The sequence below is a fragment of the Saccopteryx bilineata genome, chromosome 2 (genome assembly GCF_036850765.1).
Source record: "Saccopteryx bilineata isolate mSacBil1 chromosome 2, mSacBil1_pri_phased_curated, whole genome shotgun sequence".
Taxonomy (NCBI): Eukaryota; Metazoa; Chordata; class Mammalia; order Chiroptera; family Emballonuridae; genus Saccopteryx; species Saccopteryx bilineata.
Genome location: NC_089491.1, coordinates 328,448,445 through 328,467,005, shown reverse-complemented (window position 1 = coordinate 328,467,005; position 18,561 = coordinate 328,448,445). Strand labels below are relative to the sequence as shown.

At 41.5% G+C, this 18,561-nt stretch overlaps 3 protein-coding genes across 6 annotated transcripts in view; all 3 read left to right on the top strand.

Annotated features, from left to right (window-relative positions):
* Positions 1–18,561, top strand: part of CADPS2 (calcium dependent secretion activator 2) — a 538,020-nt gene that overhangs the window by 137,936 nt on the left and 381,523 nt on the right. The window lies entirely within an intron of this gene.
* RNF148 (ring finger protein 148) lies at positions 8,277–9,188 on the top strand. The gene has a single exon (XM_066255249.1). It carries the CDS (start codon positions 8,277–8,279, stop codon positions 9,186–9,188), a length of 912 nt encoding a protein of 303 aa, XP_066111346.1.
* RNF133 (ring finger protein 133) lies at positions 10,372–13,141 on the top strand. The gene is made up of 2 exons (XM_066257522.1): positions 10,372–10,394; positions 12,004–13,141. Exons 1-2 carry the CDS (start codon positions 10,372–10,374, stop codon positions 13,139–13,141), a joined length of 1,161 nt encoding a protein of 386 aa, XP_066113619.1.

Below are 18,561 nucleotides of genomic sequence, written 5' to 3'. Positions count from 1 at the left end.
TAGGTCTACCTATAGGTATAGGTAGAGAGTAGATAGATCTACCTTTAGGTATAGGTAGATAGATTTCTAGACATAGCTATATTGACAAATAAAACATAATTAAAGGAAGGTTTTAAATTCAGTAGTATGCTTGCTTACATATTAGAAATAGTTGTTACTTTATGGCTGTATATTATTCCATATTTATTCTATTTTTCAGATACATAGATGTAGATGGCGTTTATTCTCGACTTTCAGACAGAAGACATAAGGCAGGTAGCCTCTGATCTTGTAATATTAAATAAGCCCTTTTCTGGACAACTGTTGTCAACGTAATTCTTTTCTGAGGGGAGAGTTGTCAAGTCACTGCCCATCTGTTGTTATTTTCTAATGGGTGGCTGTGTAAAGCCCAGGTTGCCATAGCTGCTGATATATCTTAGTAATTTGAAGATGTAGTGCTTGAGAAGTCAAGCATTTGTCAGCGGACCTTGAGCAAGTTTTATGGTGCTAGTCCAGGGCAAAGGGGGGAAACAGAATTTACAAAAATGAGTTAGACGACACCACTCCTCACAAGACATTCTAAATCAAGCCAAAGTATAGACATACAAGCATCTAACTGTATATGATATATGGTAAAATTGACCGACTGTCAAACGACTACAAAAGAATGTGTTAAAGCAGCTGGTTGTTTTGCCTGGGGCGATTGCAAAAGGAAGGTTGAGATCAGTGTTGAAGGAGAAGAATTTATTTGGTAAAAATGGAAAAAAAAGGGGGGGTTTATAAAATTGAGAAGTGCCTGAGACACTAGCAGCGTGTTTAGTGATTTACAACTAGATGTGAACTAGGTCATCTGATACTCCTCGTGACCCCGAGAGGCAGGCGTTGCTTCCCCATATTATAAATGAGGAAACTGAGGCCGCTGTGGCTCACCTCACCCAGGTAGCATGTCGCAGGGACTGAGTCTCATAGCAGGACTGCCACACAGCTGACGCTTCTGTACAGTGTCTGTTTGTGTGATGACTTTATACTCGTGGCTTTGCTTTGCTGCTGCCTCCCAGGAGGGATTAGTTATCTAATAAACGAGTAAGGGTTTTGTGATCTTTGAATTGGAAAACTGTAAGGGCTCTAAGTGGGAAGATCTCCTTACACTCCTGTGCCCTCTGTGGGGCCAGTCTTAGGAAGACAAAGCGAGACAGACCTTCAGTGACTTGTGTAGCTTAGGATGGTCTAGAACGGGGTAGTCAACCTTTTTACACCTACCGCCCACTTTTGTATCTCTGTTAGTAGTAAAATTTTCTAACCACACACTGGTTCCACAGTAATGGTGATTTATAAAGTAAGGAAGTAACTTTACTTTATAAAATTTATAAAGCAGAGTTATAGCATATACTAATAATTACTTACAAAGTACTTTCTGTCAGATTTTCACTAAGTTTGGCAGAATAAATCTTTATAAAACAACTTACTATATAGTTAAATCTATCTTTTTATTTATACTTTGGTTGCTCCGCTACCGCCCACCATGAAAGCTGGAACGCCCACTAGTAGGCGGTAGGGACCAGGTTGACTACCACTGGTCTAGAATCTCCTTCAGAGCTTTTGGATGACTTTGAATGACAGAGTCCGGAAGCAGCCTCCACACTTGGTCTTCATCCTTGGCTCTGATTAACTACAGGAGCAGCATAGTCTACTAAGAGAACATGGCACGTTCTGGTGGTTATTCAAGAGATAAATCTTGTCTGAAAAAAAGGATGAGTTGATGTTAAGATGTGTTTTGTCCGAGGTTCTAATAAAGGTAATGGTAACACCAAATGCTATCCTTTATCTGTTGGGTTTTCTTAAGAATGTTTGAGCTTCTCCCTTTATTTCTCCCAATGCAGAGTCTGCAGCATGAGGTTCTCCCTGGACCAGTTGTGGTAGTTCTACTCTATTGATTATCATTTCATCTTCTAAGTTAAATTGAATGAGAAGAAAAAGTTTAAAATCACATAGACCTTGGCTTGAGTTCAGAATGCCAAAGAAAGTATAATTTATGTAGTTTGATTTATACCCATCAAAATTTTAAAGGATTTAGTCATATTCCAAATGCTTATTTATTTTTATAGTCAGGTGTGGATGTTAGAAATCCATTTTCATGAGTATGGCATCAATAGAAGACTTTGGATTTGAACTTGTTAGGCGTATTCTGATTATTCTATACTTTAGCAGAAATGATCACCCTTACGAAGATGAAACTAAATAGATGTATTATTGCATGAGGAATAGTACACGTTAGATTACAGAGGATAATGACATTTTCCATTTAATGCAACCTTCATTGAGAATCTGTGATTTACTGGATACCGGGCTGGAAGCTGAGTATCGAAGAAAATGAGAATAAGATCTAATCCCAGTTCTCAAAGAAAGTAATAGAACAGATAATTCTGTGGAGGGAACTGTATCAGCCGCTGAATAATAAACCACTCCAAGTGTATATCAGGGAAATTTTTCTTATAAACTATAAAAAAGAGTCAGCACTGTTACTGCTCAGCAGTCTGTAGACTGGCGAGGCGATCGCTCAGGTCTTGGCTGGACTTGGCCACGTGTGTGACCCCCTCAGGGTCACGCTGACACCACTGTTCCTCTTGAGCTCTCGCACGTTTGCCCATCTGTAGATTGCTGTACGGAGGTCTCTGGGAGGACTCCGATACCCCTTCTCTCTCAGGCTAGCTTTTTCTACTTGAGGGTAGCTGGGTTCCAGGAGAGTGAGGGGAAGGCCCTGGCCAGATAGCCCAGTGGGATGGAGCACCTTCCCGCCATGCTGAGGTTGTGGGTTGGATCCCCAGCCAGGGCACATATAAGAGTCAACCGGTGCCAGCATGAATGGGTGGAACAGTGAGGCGGTGTTTTTCTGTCTTCGTCTCTCTCCCTTCCTATCTCTCTAAAAATCAATAAATAATATAAAAAGAGGGAAGGAAAGCATGCCAGGGCTTCCTGAGGCTCAGATCAGAGATGGCTCTCCATCACTTCTGCTCCGTCTGTTCACCTGCTTAAGTCACCTGGCCCTCGGTGATTTGAGAGACGTAGACACAAATCCCACCTTCTAATGGACGCACCAGCTAAATCTCATTCAAAGAGGGTGTCAGCCCAGGGAGGGAAGTAATTGGGACTGATTTGCAGTTAGTGTACCTTCCATAGGCAGTTTTTACAAGGGACAAAGCCTATCTAAGATCTTATATATAGTGGCTATGGCCATAGCATAAGAAACTAGAAGCCATTTAAACTGAAGGGGCATACATTTTAGGACTGATAATAGTAGGGAATGAGGCAGGATTTTCAGGTTAGAGGAACAGGCTGCAGAGGCTCATACTCCGGTCCTTTCTTGGGTGCTCTCCTTTGCACAGCGGGAGCCATGCAAGGTTTCCAGCAAACAGGAATGCCTGAATAACCGTCATTACTTTTTTCCTATAAGTTGCTCTGGCATCAGAATGAATTTCAAGGTGAGAAAAACAGTGGTGGGAAATTAGATACTATTGCAAAATTCTAGAATGTGGGGACGATACTAAAGGCCAGGCTATAGTAGGGGAAAGTATTCATTCAAGAGGCGTAGACCTGTCCCTGTTCATCATTCATTCAAACACACCCTGTTGGGCCGGGAGCTCTGTTAGGCATTTGAGAAACATCAGTAGTTCCCTTTGATGTGTCACAAAGGCTTCGTGGAGCTTTGGAGTTCTTCTACAACTTCAACTTCGCTCATTAGGCTGTAGGTCAATAGAGAGGAAGGGTAATGCTGGCTCACATAGTGAAACGTGACTTAAAGTGTGTCTGTTTAGGCTGTGTATTTTCTCTAACATACTTAATTATCAAAGTCTTAATGATATAGCAAGTTGTCACATTGGTTAATAGAAAAAGAATGAGGAAGCTGGGTACATTTTCTGATTTTTTTTCATACGTTTGCACCTGCCCTATTTATAGTATGTGATTGTTAAGGTAATTCAGAAGCCCATAGATTATTTTAAAAATTTACTGCATACCATTTTAGCATATTTAGATCTTTGCTGGATTCAGAAATAGAGTGAGGAAAATGTGAATTTGTACATAGAATATTTTATTGCCTATGTCATAATATGTGGAATATGTGGGAGTAGTGATTAACTTATGGGAGAAATTTAGGAGAAAACACATTAATGTTTATGAGGATTTACCAATTTGCAAACAAATAGAACATTTTAAACTGAAATTTAGTTTTATACTTAAAAATCTTTAAATATTCAGAAAATATGACTTGCGGTTTGGCTGTTCTCGGTAAACTACTTAGAGTGAGTATTCTGTTCCTGCCAAGCTCCATTATGATGCATTTAATTATTTGCTGAAAACCTATATAGTTGTTTTCGAGTTTAAATGCAAATCCAGTGTGTTTGTGGCTTCCTTGAGATCTCTAATAATATCATAGCCTTGCATACTGTGAACTGTAGAGTAATTTATTGAAGCCTCTTCTGTACTCCCTGCATCTGAGAGATGCTGTCTGGGCAATCCTTTATGTACATGACTATTTTTCTTAGAAGAGTAGAGATTTTGGAAGTTTGAACATTCTTAAAAGAAGTTGATGAAAAGCAGAGACATGGAGGCCAGTTGATTTTTTTTCTCCCCTAACTTAATGAAAATTATAACCCTTTTGATATTTTAATTGGAACCTAGCTGTTAGGATACATACATACACCTAGTTTGTATTTAACTCTTTTCTCCTGTTGAGATGAGGACCTTCTTAAGAACAGAGCCATGTTGTGTCCCTTTAATATAGGTTCTGGCTCGTATCAGTACCTGTGTACAGTGAGTATTATATGTTTGTATTATATGTGGTTAATGATTATTTACATATCATTCCTTTGGAGAAACCTCAGGCATTTAGAGCCTATAGCTGCTATTTTTTCCCTTGGTGGGGAGCACTTCTTCCATGGGCTGAGTCAGGAAATGGGTTCTCCATGCCAGGATGAATCATGATTCATGGAGCCAATCCAGGTGCATCTGCTCTGATTTCTAGGGTCTATTAGTCATGTGTTTGTGAAGTAGTGCTAGCCAGAAAGATGAGGGTGGAGGGTTCCCTTGCTCTTATATAGATTCTTATACAGGGATCTGGGAGAAGAAAAGTCTCTTAGTGATTCTGGGTGTGGTCTGCCATTCTGCCTGTTGATACCCAGAACGACATGGGGGCATCACGAAGTGAGCCTACCTCAGAAGGAACTCAACACGCAAGTTTTCCTGCTATGCAAAAGCAGAGTTCCTATGAAACCTTTCATAAGCTGAAACTGTGTAAAGCGAAGATGCACTTACCATTAATTTATATGGGAAAAGTTTGAGTGTTCCCAGACCCTAAAAATAAACTACTTAAATTGCAGTTACTTCCAGTTTTACACAAGTAACACCCTACGGGCTATCTTAGGTGTTGCTGATACCTTAGGACACCTCTTGCTAGTGGATGCACAGAATAACTTGACAGCATGGATGCTCCCAGACACAGTTCAGAGCTGTGGCGGGTTGAGCCTGAGATGCTGAGTGTGGTTCCTGGGAAGGAGCCTGGTGGAGCCGCTCTCCTGCTCGCGGTGAGCGCTGCCTCTGTAGTGGCTGCTGCAAAGAAAACGCTGAGAACTGTTTTCACTTTTCACCTTCGTTCATAAAGGCGAAAATCCTCTCTGGATTTCCTTTGCTTAGCAAAAACAGGTACTAATGTAGATCTTTCCTGAAAGCAAAGTGGCATAACCTGAGCTTTCCAAAAGCAGGGATACCCAGAAAGAGGCCAAATGGCAAATTGGCAGGAGCTAGAACTTGTAGCCACCGGATCATTCAACCCCAGCGGTATATTTCAGTTCTCTTTAGCCTGCCTACAAAGTTCAGCAGAATGAAAACCTCTGTAGTGCACGGCTGTTCAAAAGAAAGGAATTCTATGTATCGAGTAAGTGCTGTAAATGGACAGAGAAGAGTGGCAGCTGTCATCCAGCTCCTGCCCTTCTTTTCCATTCAGACTTCTGGCCCCGGGATAGAAGACTTGGATCTGATCCAATAAAGTGAATGCAGTTTGTAGTCAGACTTTGTGAACGAATAGCTGGTTTGTGCAAGTCTGGACTGTTTCTATTCCAAGGCAAATGGAAGTAGACATGGTCTGAAGTCATTATCTGTGATGGGTGCACTGCCAATTGTCCAAGCTCACTCTGTGACAAGAATGCAGACCTGATTGTCCATCAGAAATAAGTGAGTCTTTTTTTTTTTTTTTTTTTTTTTTTTTGGTATTTTTCTGAAGTTGGAAACGGGGAGGCAGTCAGAGTCCCGCATGTGCCCAACCGGGATCCACCCAGCATGCCCACCAGGGGGTGATGCTCTGCCCATCTTGGGGCGTCACTCTGCCACAATCAGAGCCATTCTAGCGCCTGAGGCAGAGGCCACAGAGCCATCCTCAGCGCCCGGGCAAACTTTTGCTCCAATGGAGCCTTGGCTGCAGGAGGGGAAGAGAGAGACAGAGAGGAAGGAGAGGGGGAGGGGTGGAGAAGCAGACGGGCACTTCTCCTGTGTGCCCTGGCCAGGAATCGAACCCGGGCCTCCTGCACGCCAGGCCGACGCTCTACCACTGAGCAAACCGCCAGGGCCGATAAGTGAGTCTTGAGGTGGTTTCTTCCTCCCATGGCTCTTCCATTGGAGCATGGTTTCTTAGTCTCAGAACTGATGTCTTGGGCCAGGTAATTATTTATTGCACAGGGATGTCATGTGCATTTTAGGATGGTTAGTAGTGTCCCTGGACCTATTCACTGGTTGCCAGCAGTGCTCCTCCACTGTAACATCCAAAAATGTCTCCAAAAATAGCCAAATAATCTTCTGGGAGGCAAACTTGTCCCCCTCCTGACTCACTGTGTTACAGATAAAGGATTGTTTCTTATAGGTGCATTTGTCCTGAGATGCAGGCATGACAGTGGGGAAGTTCTATCTACCATTGTCTTCATCTTTTTTTTTTATTTATTTATTGATTTTTAGAAGAAGGGGAAGAGGGTGTGTGTGAGAGAGATAGAGAGAAATATTGTTGTTCCACCCATTCATGCATTCACTGATTGATTCTTGTATGTGCCCTGACTGGGGATAGAACCCGCAACCTTGGCGTATTGGGATTACCTAGCCAGGGCCTAACTACTTCATCTTATAGTGAGGAAAATCCAATGAATTAATAATTACTTCAAAATGTCTTCATAAAATTATATGAATGGAGCACGTTGATTGGCTCCAATTTTATTTTTAAAAGTATTTACTGAAATATTATGGGCCAGTAAGTACAATAAATAAGTGCCTTTGTCAGAATGACAAAATTCTCTCAACATACCCCTGATTGGAAACAAGATCTGGTTTTTTCTTTACTTTTCATACTCTCAAGCCTTTATAGCATGCTTGGTGCATAGAATATGACCTGTGTATTAAATAATGTTTGACTGATTGTTACCAGTTTACTGACTCCCTGAAACAGACTAGGGATGAAAATTCAAAATAAAAGCAAACAAGCATGAAAACATCTTTAAATTAGTAAAGATACTATAGTTTGCAACATTAAAGTAATGTAGTGAATTGTGACATGTCTCTACATTTTTACTGCTCTTTCAAGAGTTGGAGCCACTGTCGTCTTCTGCCTAAACTCATCTCACCACTTCACTCCTGTCCTTTTCCAGCCCATTCTCCCTGTAAGGCAGTCAAAGTGCACTCTTTAAAAAAGTGAACATTTTGAGACCCTTACATGTTACTTACATGTATGTGCTCTAATTCATGACTTCTGCTTTCCCTGACAGATTAAAAAACAAACAAAAAAACTAAAACAGAAAAACAAGGAATATAAAACCGGTTAGGCTGCTTTTTGATCTATCCAGAAGTAGTAATGAAACTCAAAATCCAAAAACAATTCTTATCCATTTACTTATTACTTTAGAGTTGATTCAAATTGTTATACACCATGAATCATTACTTAGTAGCTTTTGGGCCAATAGGGTTTCAGTATGCAGTTATGCAGTGAACTAATATAAACTCTTGGATTGGCTTAACTAGCTCTGATGTCACAATTTGCCCATTAGGAAGTCATAATTTTCTTGAAATCCCATTTACAAACAACAGCCCTTGTTTCATTATAAGAAAGATACCCAAATAAAAATACTCAGAGGAGCAAGATACCTTTGATCCACGCAGACCTTTTTCATTAATGTTCTTTAGTTATCAACTATTAACAACTGAAGCTACCATCTTTTGTAGTTGATGTTTAGTTTTTCATGTTTGTTAGTTAAGCAGCAAATGGAGGAATGAGCCTACTTAGAATTACTCCGTCGACCCGTGGTTCTGTTTCACCTCAACTGTTGAGGCTTAGCATCTTTCTACTGCTTAGCCTTCCTGACTCAAAAGGAAAAGCCATTTGGACAGCCCACCTGAATATAACGTTCCAGGTGGGAAATCGCATTATATCCGAATTAGGAGAGAGTGGAGTGTTTGGGAATCATTCTCCTCTGGAAAGGGTGTCTGGTGCGGTGGCGCTCCCTGAAGGATGGAATCAGAACGCTTGTAACCCTATGACCAACTTCAGCCGGCCTCAACAGGCTGACTCTTGGTTGGCCCTCATTGAACGGGGAGGCTGTACTTTTACACATAAAATCAACGTGGCAGCAGAGAAGGGAGCCAATGGTGTGATCATCTATAACTATCCAGGGACTGGCAACAAAGTGTTTCCCATGTCTCACCAGGGAACGGGAAACATGGTCGCAGTGATGATAGGCAACTTGAAAGGCATGGAACTTTTGCACTTGATTCAGAAAGGAGTCTATGTGACCATCATCATTGAAGTGGGGAATATGTACAGGCTCTGGCTGAGCTATTATGTCACATCCCTGCTTACTTTCCTGGCTGCCACGATTGCCTACCTTTTCTTGTACCGTACCTGGAGACCTAGAGTGCCCATTTCTTCCACCAGGAGGCGACGACAGATCAAGGCAAAAGTGAAGAAAGCAATTGCTCAGCTTCAACTGCGAGCGCTCAGAGACGGGGATAAGGAACTAGATCCGAATGAACACAGTTGTGTTGTTTGCTTTGACATATACAAACCCCAAGATGTAGTACGTATTTTAACTTGCAAACATTTCTTCCATAAGGCATGCATTGACCCTTGGCTTTTAGCCCACAGCACATGCCCCATGTGCAAGTGTAACATTCTGAAAACTTAAGAAGCCTAGAGAAGTTTTTAAAGACGTAACTGAACGTTTCCAAAGATTAAAATTAGATGAATTCTTTGAGCATTTTATGTAGAGAGAAAATTCAACTCCAGCTTCTCCACCGAAGGACTGAAGAAGGTGAAATGTGTGTGTTTTGAAATAAAACTCCATATCATGCTTACCTATTTGAACTTGTTGCTTTTCTAATAAGTGTGTTAATTATTAGACATTTTTGCTCATCAAAATAAGGACATTAAAATATGTTAAAATCAAATTAGTCTTTATCTTCAAATTACAATATTGGTGATATTGATACCAAAGAGAATTAGTCATACTATTTTAAAGTTTTTATATTAATTTTATACTTTGGTACCATATTTTGTTTAATATTTGATATCTAATATGTCTGCTCAACAAACGATTATAAGGTTAGATCTTGATTTAATTCTTTATCACTAATTAATTTTATTAATAACCATAGAATTTGGTTTCCAAAGTTACTGGGTAGGTAATATGTTCTAAATAATTATTTTAGTTGATAGTTATATAACTTTTAGTTATATAACTAAAAATATTTAAATTATTCTAGGTCTCATTTAGGGCAGCATTACAAAATATCACCTTTTTTTGCCTGGGCTCTTTAAATCCTAGCATAGTGAATCAACTGGCTATCATATTTTTCTTCTAGAAATAAGCTAGTAAATGGTTTTCTTCTCAAAATGGTGAGGAGTGTCTCTTTGATAATAGAGAAAATACAGAGTTGAAATTTTCAGTTGCCCTTCCAAATTATATTTTTTGCTTTACTTTGTCTTTACTTTCTTTTCAAATATGTATATGAATAAGCACCTGTGTAAATGAGAGAGGCTGAAGATTTGGGTTATGTTTATTTTTTTGTTTTTGTTTTTGTGACAGGCAGAGAGAGGGACAGATAAGGACAGACAGACAGGAAGGGAGAGAGATGAGAAGCATCAGTTCTTTGTTGTGGCACCTTAGTTGTTCATTGATTGCTTTCTCATATATGCCTTGACGGGGGGGGGGTTAGAGTAGACCGAGTGACCCCTTGCTCAAGCCAGTGACCTCAGGGTTTCGAACCTGGGTCCTCCCCATCCCAGTCCGATGCTCCATCCACTGTGCCACAGCCTGGTCAGGTTATATTGTTTTGATCAAAATATATGGACAGTATGCTAAAGCACTGATGTCCAAATCCAGTGGCACTCTGTGAGTCTACACACTATGTACAATACTGTCTTTTTAAAGTGTGGGTTATATGGAAATCGAATCTGATTAATGACCTTTGGTAAAGAAATTATGAGCTGAAGGTGTAATGTGAGTATTTTCTTGTTGTGCCATTTTTTGCTGGGTCCACAGGGTCTTTTTCTCCTTCCTCTTCCCAGCCTCAAGTAATCATGTTCTTGATTCACATCCATTGTCCTGGTGACCCAACCACAAGTGTCTTCTTGGCATCCAATGTATTATTAATATATAGGTCAGAGACATTTATGTTCAAGGTCAAATCCTTCACTGGTTTCCTAGCTGCTGAGAAGAGCCGCTGAGCTACACCCCCCCTTCCCTGAGAAAGGGTGTGGCAGCTCCAGTGACTGTCCCTGTTTGTGAGTTCACAAGCCACTCTTTGGCTTTGAAGTCATATTGTGTCATTGACACAAGTGTAGTTAATAAGTGTAGTTAAATACAGGCAGAGCTTGACAGTGCGGGTGTGAGGTCTTTCTCCAGGGATGTTCGTTGACTTTGGCAGACATTTTATTAAAAGCATCTATGACCTTTCGTAGTCCCTGCTGCCAGTGGTTAATTTTAAGTGGGAACCTTGAGCTTTTCTTTTTAAAACCAATAAGCTGCATTGGTGTTTACAATGAGTTTTACTAAACTCACAGTGCTATATTAAATATCTCCCCCTTCACCCTTCTTCCCCTTCCCTCAAAATATTGTTAGATTAGCAACAAATGTCAAGGTCCGCAGAGAAATGAGGTTAGTATTCCATCTTTCCTGCTGTAATTTCTGTTTGTTGGTGTGTCAGTGAGGAAGCGAGGCTGAAGATTTAACAAGATATGCTACTTTTCATAGTCAAATCCAAACCGAACCCACAAACTTTTGAGCCACAGCTTTTTTTATTAAGTGAATTTCATCCAGTGGTTTATATGATAAATAAAAAATTTGCATTGGGACCAAATGTAAATTAAAAATGGTGGTAGAGAGTTTTTCTTTCTTTCTTTCTTCTTTTTTTTTTTTTTTTTTTTTTTTTACCACATATTTGGTCACATTGCTAATTGTTAATTTTGTTAAAACTTGCCATTTGGTTGAAAATATTTTTTTTGAAGAAAAAGTGTGTGGCTTTCTTGCATGTTGCTTATCACTCCTGGTTTTAAAATGCATGTGTTGTGTGAATTTTATATTGAATTCTTAGTTCAGTGTGGAACCTGCTGACATTATATGTTGCTCAGGGGTGGAACCCACCACAACCTAGAAATCATCCGTAACAACATTCAAGCTGATACACTTTACAAGATGCTCTAAGCTCTTATCTAATTGGTTATGTTGTTGCCTTTTATGTCATAATCCCATCACCCTACAGTAAGGAGGACCTAGAGATACAGGAGGGAGACTGGGATGTTTTGTTTGAACAGAGTTTTTCTCTCTCTACCTCTAATTAAACATCTGAAACTCATAGGTCTTGAAGAATCTCTCACAAAACCATGCTGGAAGCCAGTGGAACTTGTTTTCACCCTGAAGATTTTTTTCACTGCGTTGTAAATTGATTGCCAACAGATGCAGGAGCAATATCTTTTCATTGGATTGTCCCTTTGGTCACTAGGCAGAGAGAGAGGCAGCGACTCCAGATGGACACACAGAGAAGCCACACTGCATCTTCCTGGCTTGCCAGACTCGGCATTCTTTGGCTTCTTAGTCAGAACTGCTGCCGAGCCAGCGCTGTTTGGACTGCCTACATGAACATATCATTTCACATCGGGAACCGTATGCTGTCCGAGTTGGGGGAAACGGGAGTGTTTGGAAGAAGCTCTACTTTGAAGACAGTGGCCGGAGAGATTGTGCCACCTGATGGGAAAACTCAGAGCGCCTGCCACCCCAGCACCAGTTTCAGCAGATCACAGAGTGTGGGGCCCTGGCTCGCCCTGATTGAACGGGGAGGCTGTCCCTTCACACAGAAAATTAAGGTGGCCGTTGAGAAGGGAGCCAGCGGCGTGATCATCTACAACTTCCCCGGAACCAGCAATCAGGTTTTTCCCATGTCGCATCAGATGTTTGAAGACACCGTTGTAGTGATGATTGGTAACTTAAAAGGCTTAGAGATCTTACACTTAATTCGGAAGGGAGTTCGCGTTACAGTCATGGTTGAGGTGGGGAGGAAACACGTCATCTGGACAAATCACTATTTTGTCTGTTTTGTGATCCTCACAGTCGCTACTTTAACCTATGTCATCTTTTATCATATTCGAAGAGTCTGGGTCTCCAGAATTCAGAGCAGGAGAAGGCGGCACTTAGAGACAGATCTCAAGTTAGCATTCGGCCAGCTCCCACTGCGGGTCCTGAAAGAAGGGGATGAGGAAGTAAGTCCCAACGGAGATAGTTGTGTAATTTGCTTTGAACTCTACAAGCCTAATGACACAGTTCGTATTCTGACTTGTAAACATTTTTTCCACAAGAATTGCATCGACCCCTGGATTCTAGCCCATGGAACATGCCCCATGTGCAAATGTGACATTCTTAGCGCTTTGGGCATTCAAGTGGATGTTGAAGATGGAACCCAGTCCTTGCAAGTTCTGATGTCAGATGAATTGCCTGGTATTTTATCACCTACCGAAGAGGAGACGAATAATGAGCTTCCTCCTGCAAGACCATCAGATAAAGTGACCCACATGGACGAGGCGGAAGAGCCCCCTGCTTCTCACAGTCAGGCCAACCCAGTAGGAGATGCGCATCCTTTCTCTTGATAGCGTGAGGCTGGAGGAAGTAGATTAAACCTGTTTGTCAAGTCAGGTTCTAACACTGACACGCAGTTTGCTTGAAGTGTGGTTTCCGTGTCCTTTTTTGTTCCTTTGGTAATTTTCTACATTTCATTGTCAAGCCCTAAAGACAGAAAAAGAAAAAAAAAATCTTTGCTAAATGTAACTTTTTGTCAGTGTATGCTTCTCCTGAGTATATATGTTTATATCTATGTACTCACATATGTTAAAACCAAGGGCAGCCCTGGCCGGTTGGCTCAGCGGTAGAGCATCGGCCTGGCGTGCGGGGGACCCGGGTTCAATTCCTGGCCAGGGCACACAGGAGAAGCGCCCATTTGCTTCTCCACCCCCACCCCCTCCTTCCTCTCTGTCTCTCTCTTCCCCTCCCGCAGCCAAGGCTCCATTGGAGCAAAGATGGCCCGGGCGCTGGGGATGGCTCCTTGGCTTCTGCCCCAGGTGCTAGAGTGGCTCTGGTCGTGGCAGAGCGACGCCCCAGAGGGGCAGAGCATTGCCCCCTGGTGGGCAGAGCATCGCCCCTGGTGGGCGTGCCGGGTGGATCCCGGTCGGGCGCATGCGGGATTCTGTCTGACTGTCTCTCCCAGTTTCCAGCTTCAGAAAAATACAAAAAAAAAAAAAAACAAAAAAAAAAAACCAAGGGCAAACTTTTTTCCATAGATTTTTTTTTGTACATATATTGAGCTCTACAATGAGTAAGAACATTGTTTATATATTTGTATGTGTGCCCTATAACCCAAAAGCTATCAATTAAGTTTGAAAAACCTAAATTTTCTTTGTGCTAGGAAGATTAGAATTTATCTTTTGAGATTTATGATTCAATGTAATAATTACGATGTCCACTGTGCTGTGTTTCTTCATTCTTGGCATGAAAATTTTGCTGCATAGAATTTTATTCTTACTTTTGACAAAAAGTTCTATCCAAGCAATTAGTACATTTTATGTGACCTGCATATGCATAGTGTAGCTATTTTGGAAGTAAAATATGAGCAGTTGTAAAGCCAGTAGCTACTGCCACCATCACAGCCGCCTGGCCCATACAGGTTCACATTTGATCCAGACAGACGGTAATGAAACAATGGAGCCAAGAACTGGTGGGCCATCAGCTTTAATCCTAGCTTGCACCCAGCAGGCAAGAAATATACACAGTGGAAAAACACTTCCCTTTTCATTCAGGGCTCCCAAAGCCACTGACTCATCCGAGTTTTCCTAGGATCAAAGGTTTGTACCTCACCAGCCTTATTCACCTCTGTTCCCCATCTCCTCCTCTCTGCACAAGCTCTGCACAAACTGGCTTCTCCTTCAGCACTCCGCCATCTTGGCTGCTCCTCCTCTCCTCCATGTGGCCTTTCTCTGCTATCCTCCAGCATGGGCTCCTCTGCCCCATTTTATAGTATAGAAATCAAAACCTTTAATCCAATATACAAACAAGGAAGTTTCTGATACAAAGTCACTTATCTGGGAGGGAGAGGGGGAGGGGCACCAAGAAAACTAGATAAGAGGTGACGGAGGACAATCTGACTTTGGGTGATGGGTATGCAACATAATTGAATGACAAGATAACCTGGACATGTTTTCTTTGAATATATGTACCCTGATTTATTGATGTCACCCCATTAAAATTAATAAAAATTTATTAAAAAAATAATAAAATAAAATAATTCCATGAGAGCCATACAATGACCCGTGTATGTTAAGCATTATCCAATAAAAATTTGGTGTTGTCCTGGAAAAAAAAAACAAAAACAAAGTCACTTATCTGAGGCATAATGGGATTCCTCATGTGAGTGCACCACCCACATCATGCAACGGTGAAGGGTGTGGGGAAAAGCTTAGTTTTGAAAAGATATTAGTATTAAAAGGGTGGGAGAGGCTTAGTCTTAGGCTATAACTAAGCCTTAGGCTATAACGACTCTGCCTGCTTACAGCCTATCTCTCACACCCAATGCAAACTATAAGCGAGCAAACATATATATCATATTTACAAACTTATTTGACCAAAAGCACTCTTTAAGTGACAGCAAATATCTGTGCCCAGTACTGTATTTCTTATAGTAATTATTACATGTTCATAATCTATAGAAAGGCTTGAATGAAAAGAATTCCTTCAATATTTAGTCAGGGTGTATTTACTTCCCATTTGTGCTGTACTAACCACTATATATATATTTTACCATTGAAGGAAGGGTCAGGTTAGTGAGCTTGGGGACTGTCACTGCCAAGTGCCTGCCATGGAGCAGGCAGTGAACTCAGTGCTTTCCATCGCTGTTTCTTATTTCAGAACAAAACAGCAGCTTTGAAACTTTAGAATGTTAAAAATAGATTGTACTAGAACCCGGAAATAGCACTGATATATCAAATGTTAATTCGGTTCATTGTAGTCGTTTTTACCTAGTCTGTACACTATGCTGTTTTCTCTTGTTCCTATTGATGTAAATATACCATATTTTTCGCTCCATAAGTTGCACCTGACCATAAGACACACCTAGAGTTTTAAGGAGGAAAATAAGAAAAAAAATGTTCTGAACCAAATGGTGTGTTAAAATATTTAATAAAGTATCATATTTTTCACTCCATAAGATGCACAGGCATTTTCCCCTCCACTTTTTTTTTTTTTTTTTTTTTTTTTTTTGCATTTTTCTGAAGCTAGAAACAGGGAGAGACAGTCAGACAGACTCCCGCATGCACCCAACCGGGATCCACCCGGCACGCCCACCAGGGGCGATGCTCTGTCCACCAGGGGGCGATGCTCTGCCCATCCTGGGCGTCGCCATGTTGCGACCCTCCTGGGTGTCGCCATGTTGCGACCAGAGCCACTCTAGCGCCTGGGGCAGAGGCCACAGAGCCATCCCCAGCGCCCGGGCCATCTTTGCTCCAATGGAGCCCTGGCTGCGGGAGGGGAAGAGAGAGACAGAGAGGAAGGCGCGGCGGAGGGGTGGAGAAGCAAATGGGCGCTTCTCCTATGTGCCCTGGCCGGGAATCGAACCCGGGTCCTCCGCACGCTAGGCCGACGCTCTACCGCTGAGCCAACCGGCCAGGGCCCCCCTCCACTTTTGAGGGAAAAAAAGCGTGTCTTAAGGAGCGAAAAATACGGTATTTGCCACAGTGATATGGGACTATATTGTGAAGTATTTTGCTTCTGATACCAGTGTCATAATGGACTCCCCTTTGTATATATTTTTGCATTCTCTAGTAATAAAATTGATTCCCTTTGCCCACCTCCACTAGGTATAGGGTTGACGTTGCTTATAAAAATTACTAGAAAGCCCAGCGGTCATACGAAATGACCGCTGTTCTAGATATTATAAATTGTAATTAAAATGATTTGTGCAAAGGTGTCTGCTAATTGAAACTGAATTACCCAGGGCGGGCGGCAAGGACGCCCCTTTGCTTAGTGCCCCATGGGGTTTCCCCCTTCTACTTGCTTAATTGCTTAAAGTAGAGTGCAATGAAGGAAACCACTGGCGGTACATTTCTTAAGAGCCACCGCTAGCTCAATAAATAAAGGTGATTTAAATAATAAAATGTTAATTCACATGTCAAAGATCTCTTTGTACACAACATTTCTTGTGTAGATCTTTCCATCATTTTTAAGCTCGCCTTGCAGAGGACCATCAATTATTTTTAATTTTACGTCCGTTCTTTCACGAACTCTTGAACAGGCAACATAAAGTTGACCATGTCCAAATGCAGGCTCAGGTAAAAAAATGCCAACACGCTTAAGCGTTTGGCCCTGAGACTTATTGATGGTCATAGCAAAGGCAAGTTTTACAGGAAATTGTCTACGTCTCAATTGAAACGGCAACCCTGTTTGAGATGGAGCCAAATCAATTCTTGGAATGACATGTATTTCACCTTTAGAGGAGCCAGTCAAAGACTTAGCTATTATGACATTATTTTTCAATTGGAGAACCTCTAGTCTTGTACCATTGCAAAGACCCCTTCTGGTGTTAAGATTTCTTAACAGCATAATAATTGCTCCAATCTTTAACCTCAATTTGTGAGGTGGCATGCCAGAAGGCGGGACTATTTGAATGCTGTGGCAACTTCACCCCATTGGCTAGTACAGTTACGCAAGCAACCAATAAGCTATCGGCAACAAACAGACACTTAAGCCACATATAATAAAGATACTTTATTTTCTCTTCATTACTGGGAGAAATTAGGTTTGAAGTTTACTAAAGTGAAAATGATGCTAAAGCACTTACCACTGACTGGGTGATTTTCGGTGAATTTATCTATGCAGTTTCTCTTATTACAAGACACTTAAACTGATAGTACACCTGTCTCTTGCTACCGAATCAGTATAATGCATTTACCCTGTAGACAGATGTTGGTCAGCCACAATATTTTCAGTAATATGAGTACTTCAGAGATTCAGTGAGCTAGACGTCAGGCATTTCTGATTGTAGTTAAACTTAGTGGACAGTTAAAGTGTTTTCTTCCTTTCCAGAGTCACTGGGTTTCAAAGCAGCACAGAGGAATCACACGAGGAGAGGATCAGAGTTTACAGAAGTGCCAGAGTAAAGAGGAAGGCTTCACGCTGATACTCTGAAAGTTTTTTGAGCAGTTACTCCATGTTCCTGTGTGTTTGCTGTGAGCACCAGTCTTTGTATTTGAGGATTGATTTGGTTCTGCGTTTGCTGTGTATTTTCAGTGTTTAGTGCTTAGTGATGAAAATAGGGTTCTGGGTAATTATAGCTACCACCACAGAGCTATCTATACATGCATTCCTGGTTTTCTAAACAACAAAAACTTTTTTGGGGAAAGAAAAGGAGTAATGGAATCCACGGACACCTCCCCTTTTCACCACTGTGCCAGTTTACATCCCCTGACTCCACAGATACGCTGTCATCTTTGTCATCCTCCACCATACTGTGTTTCTTTATGGTTTCAGCTGCTCACATGAACTCTTCTCCTCACTGATGAGGACCACGGTAACCCGGATTTTAAAACTTGTCTCCTATGCCTGGACCATTCATCTCCATTCAGCAACATACCAATGTTGTGGCACATCATCAGGTGTTGTCATTTTTGAAAACTTTCTAGCACACACAGCATCTTTTTCAGAACTCCTTCTTTGAGCGCCCTGGTCATGTCCACATGTGCTCCTTGTTCTTGGTCCTAGTACTTTGCCTCGCTGTGTCTTCCCAGCCCGTCTGCTCTGTTCACCTTTAGCCTGGAGTCAAATCGTGAGCCAGTCTACCCTTCTTGTACCAAGCGCCATTGACTCCCTCACTGCCTAGGATTTCTCTACAGTAATGTTTGCCCTCCTGGTGATATCTACTGATTTCCACCAGGTCCTGACTTCTATTTAAAAGCCCTTTATTTGTATCAATTGTGTGTGTGTGTGTGTGTGTGTGTGTATGTGTTTTCCACATAGAGCAGTAATT

What these genes read in the sequence shown, in the direction of transcription:
- RNF148 (XM_066255249.1), top strand. Translation starts at nt 8,277, where the DNA reads ATGAGCCTACTTAGAATTACTCCGTCGACCCGTGGTTCTGTTTCACCT.
- RNF133 (XM_066257522.1), top strand. Translation starts at nt 10,372, where the DNA reads ATGTCCAAATCCAGTGGCACTCT. An exon ending in TCCAAATCCAGTGGCACTCT is followed by an intron (nt 10,395 to 12,003) that starts GTGAGTCTACAC and finishes TTTGGTCACTAG; the next exon opens with GCAGAGAGAGAGGCAGCGAC.